The sequence below is a fragment of the Coptis chinensis genome, chromosome 6, assembly GCF_015680905.1.
Source record: "Coptis chinensis isolate HL-2020 chromosome 6, ASM1568090v1, whole genome shotgun sequence".
NCBI lineage: Eukaryota > Viridiplantae > Streptophyta > Magnoliopsida > Ranunculales > Ranunculaceae > Coptis > Coptis chinensis.
The window spans coordinates 28,543,709-28,558,997 of NC_141461.1; the positions used below are offsets into that span (position 1 = coordinate 28,543,709).

Below are 15,289 nucleotides of genomic sequence, written 5' to 3' on the forward strand. Positions count from 1 at the left end.
TTTATCCCTCAGTTCTTTCATCTTTCAGGTTTATCCAAAAATTTTAGATCACACCACATCCAAGTCAAGTTGAATTTGTTATTTTTGGTAAATACATGAAAAAAAAATAATTATTTTATTGCCCTCACAAGTTTTAATAGTTTTTAGCTTTTACCTCTCTATTTAATTTGGGCCAATTAGCTTTACACCCCCATAAAATTTTTTTTTACTAGCTTTAGTTTTAGCTTTAAACTCATTTATATTACAAAAATGTACAATAATCCCTCAAAGTCCAACCATTTTTCTTTCAAAGTCCAAAAATTTTAAATGCACATCCACAATCTAAGGAAAAAGTCTTATTTTCGAGAGTTCGAATTTTTATCCCCCAATAATTTAAAATCTTTGTATATGAAATCACATCCACATCCAAGTTATTTATAAAATGAAATTTTGTTATATTTTTTGGTCAATACGTGTAAAAGTCCTAACCTAACATGCGTTTGTTTTGAAAGTTCGATCTGGCATTAACCGTTAATTAAATTGGAACTTGTCCCAAGTCGTAACCACCTTTTCTATGTCAGAAAATTTAGAATAATAGTTTTTATGTAAGATCTTACTTTGAGATGCCTCCATAATTTTTTTTTTTTTTGTGAGGGTATCTCTCTAAATTAAATAATTATATTTTAGACTAACCAAATACATCAAATTATATAATTACTAGAAAAAAACAAAAAAAAAAAAAGTTTCGAATGATCTAAAAGTGGTCCATATTCCAGTTACTCAAGCTGTTGCACACAAAAAGTACAAAACATTCTCTCCCGTGTCATTGTTGGCAATCAAAAATAGTCAACATCACTTTTACAGAAAGGATCTTTTCCACCGAAAGAAAAGCAACTCCCCAAACACTCCCACCATCGACAATGCATCCAATCTCAACAAGTCAACAACCTCAAAAACTTCTGTCACTCTGATTCTCAATGACTGAAAAGCTCAAGTGTGTAGTTGTAGCAGTAAACAGTAGTGAAGAAAGCATGAATGCTTTAAACTGGGCTCTTCACAATCTCAAACTTCATTCAAGTGACTCTGATGAAGGAGAATCCAGTGCACTTGTAATCCTCCATGTTCAACCCTCACCCTCCATCTTTGCTGGTGTCAGTCCTGCACCTATTCCCTTCATTGGTCCTAGTAAGTAGTACTCAACCTTTTTTTTTGTCCAATATTTAAATTTTTATAATCGTATTAGTTGAAAATTTACTTGTTTTGATTATATATAAGGTGATCCTGAGGTACCAGCGTTTGCTGCTGCGATTGAAGCGCATCAGAAACGTATTTCGGAGGCGATAATAGCTCATGCCTTGGAAATATGTTCAGAGGAGAAAGTATGTCGATGGGGTTGTCTTGAATGTTTTGTATAAAGTTTGGACATTATTTGGTTTTTGTATTAATATACTGGTTTTTGATGATTTATTAGCCTCAGATGAATGTTAAGACACAAGTAGTTGTAGGTGATCCAAAGGAAGTTATATGTGAAGTTGTTTATAAGTTGAATGCTGATCTTCTTGTTATGGGATCCCACTCTTACGGCCCAATTTTGAGGTAATTTTATCAGACACTCTATTCTTTGCTTAGATATATAAGAGTGTATAGGAATCAATGGGATGCTTGACGAAATGGAGAGAGAACTTGTCATTTGCTCCCTGAAACTGTAAGGCTTTTTAGATGCTGTAAAATTATTTAGCTAGGAAGAGTAAAAGAGGTCTGAACTAATAGCAACAAGCCACACAAAATATAACCTCATTGAACTAGTATAATTGTCAGATGGTAAGAAATTAGAAAATTGTATCGTTCATATTTTATAGCGTGTATTATTTCTGTGTTTCACACTTCAAGCCCCCTATATTTGGAAATTTGTTAATGTGAAGAAACTAAGTTTTAGTCTACTTCTGGTGTCTTTGGTGCCACTACTCGAACTTCTAGTATACTACTAGTTCTGTTACCTTCTTAATTTCGTTTGGTTACAGTGATAGGTACACCAGTGTAAAATTAAAATTTAAACTCTCTTTGTATCTTTATAAGTTCAATGTAAATTTAGTCTTGCAACTCTTTTACTCCAAATAGATATAATGACTGCTTTGGTTATTGAAATTCTCAGGATGTTTCTGGGAAGTGTAAGCAACTATTGCACCAATCAAGCACATTGCCCTGTAGTGGTAGTTAAGGATTCTTCTTGACAATCTAATCTAGGTATGACTTTCTACAACTATTCTAGCACCTTTGGGACTTATTATTATATATTCGATTCTTCATGTTGTTTATAACACGTACGTTATGTACGTTTATTTCTCTCCATACTTTTGTCACAATGCTGAGTACAGTTACCCGAATAAATACCCACTTGTTTCTTGAGATACTATCGTGGAACATCCATCAATATATTAAGTGTAAATGTAAAAACGAACTCCATGTTTGAAGAAACCTTTATTTTCATCTTATCTATAAAGCATCTTATAAAACTTTAAAAAAAAAAAAAGTTTTGTGATGCTAGGACAATATGTCAGTATGTGAGGAACATATTGAGAGCTCTAGAAATCTTCTTGTTTGGGAAAAACTATGTGTGGACTCCATTGAACCAAATTGGTCCATGACTTACGATAACATCGTAAAGCTCTGTTGTGCTTCTTCTAGAGACTTTTTCGGAACATGATAAAAGATCTGAGCCATTATGAACCAGATGCTTATGTTCGCAACTTCTGCTGAAATATGGTTCCTCTTATTTCTTATCTATTTGACACAAGTAGAAGAAATATGACACTGTCCCATCTGATTGTTAGTTCTATGTGTACCTGTATATTGGATTAAACAGAGCATCTCCTTAACTATGGTCATTTTGTTGCTTAAGGAAGCTTGCAACATAATTAACACCGTTTAGTTCCCTTTCCCATCATAGCTAGATTTACTTGTTCCACTGGCAATCTCTTCATATTGCGGTACAACTACTCAACCTGAATGAAGTATAAATAAAAACCTCGGATTTCATGTCCGTTCTGCCTTAACTGCATTTCATGTCTTAGTATGGACCCTTTATTGTTCATGGATGTTTTCAGTGAAATCGACTGTAAGATATCAGAAATAGATGGTAAACCTCAACGTCTTGTTCTTTTCAGATATTGTAACTGATTGCTTGTGGGAAGTGTGATCAATACAGCATCACTAGCTATGCAGCTCCTCAGTCATTATGGTTGGGTTTCATTTGGTTCTTTGCTGTTAATCTCTCTGTCTCCATATTGCTATACTGGTGGTTGTCATTGTATTGCTGGGTTGTAATCCTTTCTTTTGTGTGCCCGGTATGGTTTTTTCTGTAACAGTTGTTGTATCTGAAACTCTTTTTAATGGTAAAAAGAAGTCTGTAACTAGTTTTTTTTGCAACCACTCATTTGGTCTTGTAAAGGCTGAATTTAGTTATTGATTGCCTTTGCCGTGGATGTGGTTCCCGGTTTAATCATAAAGAGCAAACTGTTGATAAAACCCGTTTTATCAGTATTCTGGTTTGTAATATGCAAACAAAACCTTGAGATATATCTAGTGTGCTCAAGAATTTAGCGTGTATGTCCAAGCAGAGTGGGTGGGTTATTGAGGGGTTGTTTACTTTTATCACATTTTTATCAGGGCAACTGCTTCAAAGTACTTCTCAGTTCTCCCATTTAAGCATGTTAGTTGGGACCCGGGGTGATAGTTCTGTCAATCAAGCTTCACACAGAAAATTTGGAGAAGAATTACACCAACATTTAAAGATATAATATATAACAGAATGATATTTCATATATTATAATTAAAAGAACATGATAAATAATCGAGATCGATACATGAATCAACAGATAGAAACAATGAAAACTCTAAATAGCTCAAGGCAAGTAATAATCAACACAAAGTAACTGGAGCAAGGCATATATGGAATAGTGCACTTTTATACAGCAATATAATGCTAAGACATTTTCACGGGCTTGCGGTTGAAGGTGGAGGGGAGAAGAATGGAAATGAGGGAATTACAGTTGGAAGTGTAGGAATTGAGGGGACTGTTGTTGGGATAGTGGGAAAAGGTATTGCTGCCAACGGAGGCAATGCTACCTTTGGAATACTGGGCAGGGTAGGCATTGTAGGCAATGTAGGCAAGTTGGTACTAGGCAATGGTGGCATTGTAAGTTTTGGCAGAGATGGAATGTTTGGGAGAGAAGGCATTTGGCTTGTTGGCAATGGTGGCAATGTCGCTGTAGGGAGAGTAGGAATTGCAGGCAGAGGAGGTAACGTAGGCAGTGTAGGCATAGGCATGGTGGGAATAGTAGGCATGGTTGGTGCTGGTGGTGTGTCCAACAATTGACGAGCTGTGATGCTCACATTGATGCTTGAAAACGTCAAAGCAACAAATAGAAACAGGATGAAGTCCTTGCATGAAGCCATTAAATTAGAGCTGGAATGAGAAAATATCAATATGCTTGTATTGAGAATGAAGAGGTTAAGTTGTGTTGTTTCTGAGGAATACTTAGTCCGAGCTTGGGCTTTTATAGCTAGTTTGGGGAGAGATGTGGTATGTTGTTGGTAGAAGCAAGAATGAATCCAAAAGTCTAGGCTGTTAGTTCACCTTCCCACCCACATATCCCCTCAGTGTATTATTGTTATGATATTATTATAGTTATTTTTTCAAGATCGAAATAGATTAGTTGCCTTCGATGATGTATAGATTAGTTACCCATCTGACCATCTTCTTGTTATGTTTGTGTGTGTGGGGAGTTAAATTAGCATTGTTATTAAAATTTTAGTTAACTTAGCTTTATCATCATTTTTTTTTTTTCGATAATCACTTTATCATCATATATGTTAAGCAAACCAACATAAGCACATTTTCAGCCAATAGTTTGAGAATATCTCACCTACTTAACGCAAAATAACCATTTCATGAACATAGAAAACAATTGATATTTTGGTGGAAGAACGTTAGGGTGGTAAACTAACAATGCAAATTTTCGGAACATTTTCTTGCTTTCCCCAACTGCCTTGAAAGTCAAATCACAAACCTTGAAGATTGATCGATCAGTTGCACATCCTCGATACCTATACCTTTACTAAAGCGTTCTTAGCAGTAGTCATAGCTACATTAAGAAGACCTGTATATGTATAACCATGGCTTAATGATCATTTAATTTAATTTTCATCCATTGCATTGCCCTTGTCAAGCATAGATTTATGTGTAGCTCACGTTATCTTGGGCATCCCTGTATATCACTTTTACGCAATACCAATCAATCCCCACCTTTTACCAGCAGTGTCTACCTCGCCAGAAAAATCTGTCGCAAGACTTTGAGACTCTCGTTGTTGCCTAAGATATGAGCAGTTAAAATTTCTCAAAACCACATTTCTCAAAAATATATGCAACTTAGGCAATTATTAATCACCAAGATATGAGCAGTTAAAATTTAAAATGTAAAAACCTTTGATCAAAATCTAGTCCAAATATACCTGGCCTGAAATTTTCTGTTCATGCATCTTTAATGGAACAGTAGATGATTATCGATCAATAAAACAGGTGGGGGTCAGCCTTAACCCCAGCTTAACTTTTCAAAAAAAAAAAAAAAAACAATAGAGCTTGCTCTAACATTGATAGCAAATTGGAGCTGGTTTCCAAAATGAGAATGAAGAGCCTTCAATTCACAGTTAGGAATGAGAAGAAAAAATCAGTTATGATTAACAGAAATCTATTGTATGTCTCAAGGTAAGCTCGAGTTCATAGGAAAAAATTTCGAGCAAGCTACACAGGCAAGTGGTAAATATGCGTGTTGTCCTAAAAGCAATAATATACGCCCCTGCTGAAGTATCACAGGTTGTATAGTACTAGCTTGAATACTGATATTAACTATTAAGTTGGTAAATCCTCAAGTTAACAAAGATATCTGTTCGCAGTTGTCTAGAATTGGTGTGTAGATTATAGTATAAAAGTGTAGAGAAATAACAAACTGAGAAGAGGTGGTGGTCTAGATAGTTACCATGTCCTTTTAGAAGTGTTGAGTATGAAGCTACATCTCTTTCTAAAATGCATGTGACATTCCATGAAGTCTTACTAATCTCCAAAAAGAATAGGTGGCTCTCGTTCCGGTTCTTCATAAAGCTATCATCAAATCTCAGAATGAGTTCTTTGAGCCAAATTCAAACGTCTCTTCAGAAAGCGCAACCAGTGAAAATACATAAATCAAGAGTGAGTTCTTATTCACTTTACAGTTGCACAAAAGTTTCAATTCTATACCAGATATGACTAGTATACAAACTGTCTAAGCTAGGGTAGGGTTGCTCATATTGGAAAAAGGACATGATTTTAGATTGTAAATTTTGGCGAAGATGATATTGACAAAAAGAATTTGATTCGAAGAATTGAACCACACCAAACCGCGTTGGATACTATAGTTTTCCTATCAATTATTCCTATTTCGCACAAGAATTGACATGCCAGCAAATCAATACAGATACAGAAACCTCCAAATTCTAGACCTTCAAGAAATTTCATTTCAACTGGTGCCACTGCCAGCTTGTGTTGATTTGATCGAAGCCAGTGTGCCCACTTCACATGGTTTCTTATCTTTGCATTTTCTATTACCGAACAAATCCCAATTTGCTCCTATAAAAGCCAAGAACTCACTTAACCATTCTCAACCCTCTCCAGGCAAGCACTCAGAGCTATATACATAACTAGTGTCTAGTGAGATGGCTTCCTACACCAAAACCCTTGCCCTTATTCTCTTCATCAACATTTTCTTCTTCACTTTGGTAACTTCCACTTATGTTCCTTGCCCACCACCACCAGCAAAGAAACACCACCACCACCATCATCATTCACCACCAAAACCCAAGGCTTCTTGTCCTAGGGATACCCTAAAGCTAGGTGTTTGTGCTGACTTATTAAATGACTTAGTTCATCTTGTCGTCGGAACCCCAGCAACTATCCCTTGCTGCAGTCTTATTGAAGGTTTGGTTGATCTAGAAGCTGCTGTTTGTCTTTGCACCGCGATAAAAGCCAACATCCTCGGCATTAATCTGAACGTCCCCGTTTCATTGAGCTTGTTGTTAAATACGTGCGACAAGAAACTTCCATCTGGCTTTACATGTGCTTAGAGCTTAGTTACTAAATATGCTAAGAGTTCACACTCATTAAATTTTTAGTGTGTCTACTCTCAGGAGTTGGTATTCATGGTCATTCCTTCCTAGCTATTGGTGTGTATGGATTGCTTAAGGTTTTCGTTGAGTCGTGTGATCAATAATGCTATCAAATGAGATAGACAGAGAGACTCTACGCAATGCAGTTCTGATCTTTCCAACTCATTCAAAGTATAGTGTGTTTAATTTGTGTCCGAGAAATGATTTTTTATATTTAGTTTGTCACGGGTTGTATTGAAGATATGATAGGTTATCTTGTATGGATTCTGCCCCGAAAATATAATAAATATTTTGTCACTTGTTCATGTGTAAGATAATTTATTCAACTATGGTCCATGTGTATCAGACTTTATTAAAGTTCTAATTGTTGCGGACAAAGGGAGATTATATGCACTATTCTCTATCATATCAAAGAATTAGACAATTTAAAGTTTCTAACATAATAAATCCTATAATCTTTTTGAAGAAAGGAGGAACTTAGTCCACGATGTTGATAACATCCTCCCAAAACAGAACTTCAATCAGTATCCCTGTAATATACATATACGAAGTTGATGGCTCTGCATTAGGAAATCCTGGGATTGGAGGTGCGGGTGTTATATTCAGAGCTCACAATTCGATTTTTTTGGCGATTCTTGCACATGGAATGGGAGTCACCTCAAACTGTGGCCGAATGTACAACAATTGTTCTAGCAATGGAATGAGCTGTCGAGAACAACTGGAGGAGGATGTGGTTGGAAAGTGACTTGATGCCAGCAGTTCTCTCTTTCAGGAAAGGCTCCATTCCATGGACCTTAACAGCAAGATGGAAGAGGGCCGCTCAAAAACTCGATCACTAGTGCATCTCACATACATTGCGAGAGGCCAATTTTGGTGCGGATGCTCCCGCAAAGAAGGGAGCTACTATGATTATGGGAGAAACAATTTGGAGCACAAACAAACCCCTATTCATCACCAGTATAGAATGTCCTCATAGGACCTACTATAGATTTGATTAGGTTGTTTGTAGTCTTAAGTTTAACCTAGCACGTACTCTCAATGTTACATTCTTTAATTATTATTAATAATATCCCTACTTGCGTGCAAAAAAAAAGACTCTAGTTCTCTATATTTCATTATATTCACGGATGGTGAGACACGCAATGGGCTCTCGTGACGTCACTTGAGTTTAAAAGGGCGATTTGAAGGCGATTTCTTATCTTCAAGAGTCCACTTTCATATTGAACTATGGATCTATTAGAGTTTGAGCTCCCACCTGCTGTTGAGAAGACAGTGAGAGCACACAATCAAGAAACTACATGTTAGAAGCGAAAATGTTGCGATGCAAGTGAAAAACTGACCTTTTTCATATTCAGATGCAGCAAGGCAAGTTCGACCACCGCAATTCGAATTCCAAAACCTTCCCAGCCTGAGAAGATGGGGAGTACCCAAACTATTCAAATCCCTCAATTGGGCCGAAAATTTAACGCGGTTTGGTATTACAAGTTCTGTCTCATTGGAAAGATTGATTTGATAAAAGTACCAATTGACAAGGTGAGGCAGATGGCAAAGGAGAAATGGAATCCTTCAGGAGACTGGCTCATCACACGTATAGGTAAGGGTTATCTCTTCATTCGATTTTCTAATGCCGATGATTTGAATAGAATCTGGGCTAAGGGCTCCTGGAACTTTGGGGATTCTCCCTTGAGACTTAGCGCTTGGAGCCCTGACTTCAACCCAGATGTACAACGCCAATCTCATGCCCTCATTTGGGTTAGATTCCCAGGTCTAAGTCAAGAATATTGGGACCCCGAAGCTCTCATGTCAATTGCTCGAGGTGTGGGGCATCCTATGCAAATCAACCAAAAGACACTTAATAGAGACTTCGCTGCCAATGTTGAGATGGCAAAAAGAAATCTTGGTATATGTGGATCTAGCTTGTAATATTCCCGATCAAATCTATGTGAATACTAAAACTACGAGAATTCGCAAACCGTAGAAGTCGGTCACTACCTAATATGTGCAATCATTGTAAGTGTGTTGGGCACCTAGTCACCGATTGCAAAAGTTGAAAGGAGTCCCAAAAAAGAAGACAAAATGAAGGTTGTGGCTGAGGATATTGCACCCATATCTCATCACGCAGATGTCGGTACCATGGGTAAGAAAAGACGCGTCGGAAGAAAACCGCTAATGTGAATGAGAAGGGGAAGGAAACATGGGTCTCTAAAGTACCTCAAGTTAAAGATGTCTCAAACAAATTTGGCGATTTGCGGACCTCACCGATGTTTATGCAGATGAGTCTAACATTTCAACAACTAAATCATCCTCACCGATGGTTGAGAAGGCTGCATAAAGCACCGAAGTTGAGGTGGTTGAAGTGATTAATGTTGCAGCAACCGGTTATAGAGAATGAGCAAGTTGCTCAAGCTTCCCGGAGAAAAATCTCCGTGTCAAGGCGGAATTGAAAACTTTGTTGATGATGCACTGGAAGATGTAGAATATGGAACCGATAATGAGGGTAGTGGATCTAAGGATGAAGTCAAGAGTGGCTCGAACGAGAATACGCGGATGCCCTCAATGCACCGGTTGAAACTCTAGTCCCTACAAGTGAGCGCAAAGAACGAGGGAATCGCTAACTTGGCTGAAAATCTTGTTACTACCCGATAAAGATTTGTCGATTATGTTGACAAGGGGGATATGAGACGAATCAGATAAGGTCAGATGTTGAGATTCAAGGGTCTCCAACTCTCAACAGAGCTCCTACCTTAGCATCCCCTCCTGATATAGATAAAGGCACTGCAGTTGAGAGTTCGAATAGTAGAGTATACTCCTATTCTTCTTCATCTACAAGATATGCAGATCAATGTTCTTCCACTACTGGAGATGGAAACAGGCTCAAATTATTGAATGAGGCAAATTCACTGCTAAGATCGGTTAATTGGGCTGACCTCGCAGATGATGATGACAATGCCGAGGATGGTAAAGAACCATGGTAGAAGATAGCAATGAAAAAGTATAAGCTTGCATGGATGTCGCAGGAGCATGTTGATGACGAGGATAACTCACAGGATGGTGATGAACCATGGCAATTTCAAAAGGAGAAAGGAAGCAAGACAAAGGGGAAAGATGTGGATCTGACTCCTCTTCCACCCAGGGCAAGAAAAATTCCAGCAAGATATAAATGATTTACTTTTACTGGAAATACACATGGTTTGGACATTAGAATGAAGGCTTTATCACCTTCATGGAATTTATATTTTGGTTTCAAAGTGGGAACTTAATCCAACCCGGGTGGTGCTTAACCCCTAGTTTGTAACCTTATTATTATATATAATATATTCACATTTTGCCTGCAAAAAAAAAATTATATTCACGGATTTTAGCTTGCTAGATCCATTTGTATGATTATTGATTGGTAATACATAAAAGACAAAATTTTAATAATGGTTCTAATAGATGAATACGTTGGCCAATATGATAATTGTGTGCAAAAAAAAAATTGAGATCATTTTAGCTCAACTTGAAAATTCCATCTTTTCAATTTTCGGCGAAACTGACTCCACTCTTAAAGGTTCTATTGCATTCAAACTTGACAGTGGAGATTTAGAGTACCATCACAGTTATCATATACATGCAGTTGATATCCACAATGGCTATCCAACAACACAACACAGCTTATCCGGCCAGGGAAGATATTTGAAATGTTTGCAAGCAAAAGAATATCAGCTAAAAACGAGTTAACGAAAATAACTCAAAATCAACATCATATCATATGCAACCATGCATGCACCCCAAGTAATACATTATCTTCAAACATAATCATGTTAAAGTTAATCATGATTACGAAAGTACAGTACGTAAAAGAAATATTGATAAGAGAAAGAATGAAAGAGGTTTCAAATCATCTCAATCACTACAAATTAAATGTCAGGGAATCTGCGGGGAATTCCACTGGGAATGGTTGTACATGCAGAGGAAAACCACTGTTATCCAAAATGGCATAGCAAGAGCGAAAGCTAAAATTTGAAAAATGATGAACATCTTAAACACTAGGTGGATTAGGCTACGTACAAGTAAAGAGCCATACAATATTCAATATTTTCATCAGCAGCAAGACTTCTCACGAACCAAAAGACAGATCCATCACAAATTCACAATACAATTATACTGATCGCACAATCCAAACTGGTGACAGAACAAAATTTTAGGCTCAATTTCATAGCGTCGTTCAATCATCCCATCTTCCAAGTTGAACATTCCAATGTCGTGTCGTTGAATCAAATGCTGACCCTCATAGTAGTCACTCGTAAAGTAGATACAATTAGCATCACATCCAGGAAAATCAGAAGCCGATATAGACATGGTAGTATTGTCACCAAGAAGCAACATATTCCCGTCTAAGCTCTTCACCTCAACCCATTCAACCCTTACCCTATCCAGTTTAACAACTTCAAATCCAGTAGTTTCATATTCTTCTGAAGCTCCCCGTCTCCTTAACAAGTGCGCGCATGCGCTCATGTCTTTGGCGACTTCTAGTGTTTTTGGCGCTGTTCGACTTTGCTTGGTCAATAGCCCCCGGCTCCACCGCTTTTTTCAACGATTTAATTTGACTAGTTTCGGAAGTTTTCAGAAACTGTATAAATATATGTTTTTTCTGTAAAAACCTAACCTAACCAAAACCAAGAAAGAGAAAGATTATAAGAGAGCAATTCTTTGTGAGTTGAGTGTTCATTCTTTGTGAGTGAATTGAGAGATCTTGTAATCTGGTACTCTGGACATCAAGGGAAAAGCTTAGAACTCGCAGTGTGAACGTAGGCAAATTGTTGAACCACGATATATTTTTGTCTTGTGGTTTGTTCTCCTTTACATTAATTGTTTTACTTTATATGTTTGTTATTTGATATTGAGAAGTGTTGGGATATTACTTGGAGGGTGTTGAAGTCTTGTTTAGTGAGAAAGATCGATTTTTATGTAGGATTGACCTACTTGTTGTGGATAACGTTATTTCCGCATTATCCTATTCACAACAATTGGTATCAGAGCGTAGGTATACGACCTAGGATTTTGAGTTTTGGTAAATATTCATAGTGCTCGAAATTTGTGTAGACAAGGTGTTCGATAAAATTCCGAAGTGAAATTATTTTTTGGGTTATTGTGTGTAACTTGAAAAATGGCTCCCAAGATGTCAAATGCTAAGTTTGAAGTAGAAAAGTTTAATGGGAAGAATAACTTTGGGATTTGGAAAATTCAAGTAAGGGACATTCTCATCCAACAAAGTTTGCATAAGGCCTTAAAGGGGAAACAAACAAAGGCGGTGAGTATGATTGACGATGATTGGGAGGAGTTCGATCTACAGGCTTGTTCATCAATCCGGTTGTGTCATGCTAATGAGATCATGTATAGTGTGATGGGAGAAAATACCGCTGCCGGTATTTGGCTCAAGCTAGAATCTATGTATATGACCAAGAGCATGACGAATAAGATGTGTCTTAAGAAGCGTCTTTATCGGTACATGATGGTGGATGGTTCAACGATGCAAAAGCACGTTAGTGAGTTTCGTCGACATCTAGCGGATTATTTGAATGTTGGAATGAAGATGGATGATGAGGATCAAGCGACATGTTTAATATTCTCTTTGCCAAAAAGCTATGAGCATCTAATTACTACATTTATGAACAGAGAAGATGTTAATCTTGACGAAGTTCAGAGTGCACTTCTTTCTTATGAGTTGATGAAGAAGACACGTGTAGAGAATATCATTGATGCAGAACAGGGGCTAGTGGCAAGAGGAAGGTCACATGAAAAAGCTTCTACAAGCAATGAGAAGTCTAGGTCCAAGTCAAAGAAGCCTTTGACACATGTGAAGTGCTACAATTGCGATGAAAATGGACATTACGCAAGTAATTGTCCTTATCCGAAGAAAGAGAACAAGAGAGATGGTAAAAAGAAAGGTAAGGCAAAAATTGAGTCAAGTTATGCTTCAGGCTCTGAAGGGGACGAGTTGAGTCTCTCTGTGTCCACACAAGACTATATGGCCGAAAGGTGGATTCTTGATTCTGGATGTTCATACCATATGTGCCCGAATAGAAAGTGGTTTACTTCTTATGAGAGCATTGATGGTGGTTCCGTTTTGATGGGTAGTGATGTTGCTTGTAAGACGGTAGGAATTGGAACTATACGGGTCAAGATGCATGATGGTATAGTGAGGACTTTAACCGATGTGAGACATGTTCCTGAGCTAAAGAAAAACCTTATTTCTCTTGGTACCTTGGATTCCAAAGGCCACAAGTTTGTGGGGGAAGGTGGAGTCCTAAAGATTGTCAGTGTCTCTTTAGTTGTTATGAATTGGAAGGGTCAAAGACATGGAACATTGTATACTTTGATAGGTAGTACGGTGATAGGCGATGTAGCAGTGGTTGCATATAGTGATGATTCTAAGTGCACTAAGATGTGACATATGCGACTAGGGCATATAAGTGAAAATGGTTTGTCTGAGTTGTGCAAGCGAGAGTTCTTGAAGGAATTGAAGAAGCCAAGTATGGGGTTCTGTGAGCATTGCGTCTATGGGAAGCAGTACAGAGTCAAGTTCAAGTCAAGCAAGCACACGACAACATGCATCCTTGACTATGTGTATACGGATGTTTGGGGACCCTCCAGAGTGGCTTCTAAAAGAGGTAACCGCTATTATGTCTCATTCATTGATGATCATACTCGCTATGTGTGGGTGTATATGATGAAAACAAAAGATAAAGTGTTTGAGGCATTTAAGAAGTGGAAGGCAAGGGTTGAGAATCGCACAGATAGGAAGCTAGGTCAAGACACTAAGGTCTGACAATGGTACAAAGTATACCTATGGGCCTTTCCAAGAGTTTTGTAAGAAACAAGGAATTGCCAAACACTGGACAGTCAGGGGTATGCCTCAGCAGAATAGAATGGCAGAGATGATGAATAGAACCTTGCTTGAAAGAGCAAGATGTTTGTTGTCTAATGCCAGTTTAGGCAAAGAGTACGTATTGGGCAGATGTAGTGTCCATGGCGTGTTACCTGTACAATAGGTCACCAGTTCTAGCTATAGATTGCAAGACACCTTATGAGGTATGGTCAGATAACCCAGCTGATTATAATATTTTGTGGGTGTTTGGATCGACTGCTTACTACCATGTGAGGGAGAGCAAGCTAGATCCTAGAGCAAAAAAAGCCATATTCTTAAGCTTCACAAATGGGGTAAAGGGATATCGATTGTGGTGTCTAGAAAACCACAAGTTCCTGGTCAGCAGAGATGTTACCTTTGATGAGACTTTCGTGTTATCTTTCAGTAAGCCGGAAAGAGCTGGGCATAATGGTGAGTCTATCGGGTTCAAGCTTACCGAGCTTGAGTTGTCCGATGTGAGATGACTAGTTGGTTCATGATGAGGTACCAGATCATGGAACCACGCAACAACAGGAAGAAGAGCATGAGCATCCGCAACTTATAGTGGCTGACCCTAGGCCAAAGAGACAAGTTAAAGAAGTGCACAAGTATGGGTATAAGAAGTAGGTGAAACATTATGGTCAGGTGGATTTAGTGGTATATGCATTGAATATCGAAGATGATGAGCCAGATAGCTTCAAGGAAGTTGTTAGAGATTCTCATTACATAGATTGGTTGGTTGCTATGCAAGAAGAGATGAAATCTTTTGATAAAAATCACACATGAGACCTAGTTTTATTGCCAAAGGGCAAAAGGACTATCGGCAGTAAATGGGTGTTCAAAAAGAAAGAGGTCTTTCCTGAGTCCGACAGTACTGTGTATAAGGCAAGAGTGGTAGCAAAGGGTTTCTCACAGAAGGAAGGAGTCGACTATAATGAAAGATTTTTCCCGGTGGTCAAACATACTTCCATTCGTGTGTTATTGAGTTTAGTTGCTTACTTCGACTTGGAGTTAGAGCAATTTGATGTAAAAACTACTTTCTTTCCTGGGGACTTGGAGGAAGAGATCTATATGAGACAACCTGAGGGTTTTGTTGTTACTGAGAAAGAAGATCATGTGTGCAAGTTGAATATGTCACTGTATGGTTTAAAGCAATCGCCAAGGCAATGGTACAAGCACTTTGACACATTCATGATGCAACATGAGTGCACCCAAAGTAAGTAT

General features: G+C 37.9%; 1 protein-coding gene and 1 pseudogene across 2 annotated transcripts; both read left to right on the forward strand.

The window, feature by feature from the left end:
• Positions 1-757: 757 nt before the first annotated feature.
• Positions 758-3,504, forward strand: LOC147492441 (Adenine nucleotide alpha hydrolases-like superfamily protein). The gene is made up of 5 exons (XM_086566879.1): positions 758-1,164; positions 1,255-1,358; positions 1,451-1,575; positions 2,132-2,223; positions 3,144-3,504. The coding sequence occupies exons 1-4, from the start codon at positions 957-959 to the stop codon at positions 2,208-2,210; spliced, it is 516 nt and encodes a 171-aa protein (XP_086423005.1). The 5' UTR covers positions 758-956; the 3' UTR covers positions 2,211-2,223; positions 3,144-3,504.
• Positions 3,505-5,937: 2,433 nt separating this feature from the next.
• LOC147492442 (14 kDa proline-rich protein DC2.15 pseudogene) lies at positions 5,938-7,317 on the forward strand (annotated as a pseudogene). Its single transcript, XR_015199233.1, has one exon. The product of XR_015199233.1 is annotated as a 14 kDa proline-rich protein DC2.15 pseudogene (transcript).
• Positions 7,318-15,289: the final 7,972 nt, after the last annotated feature.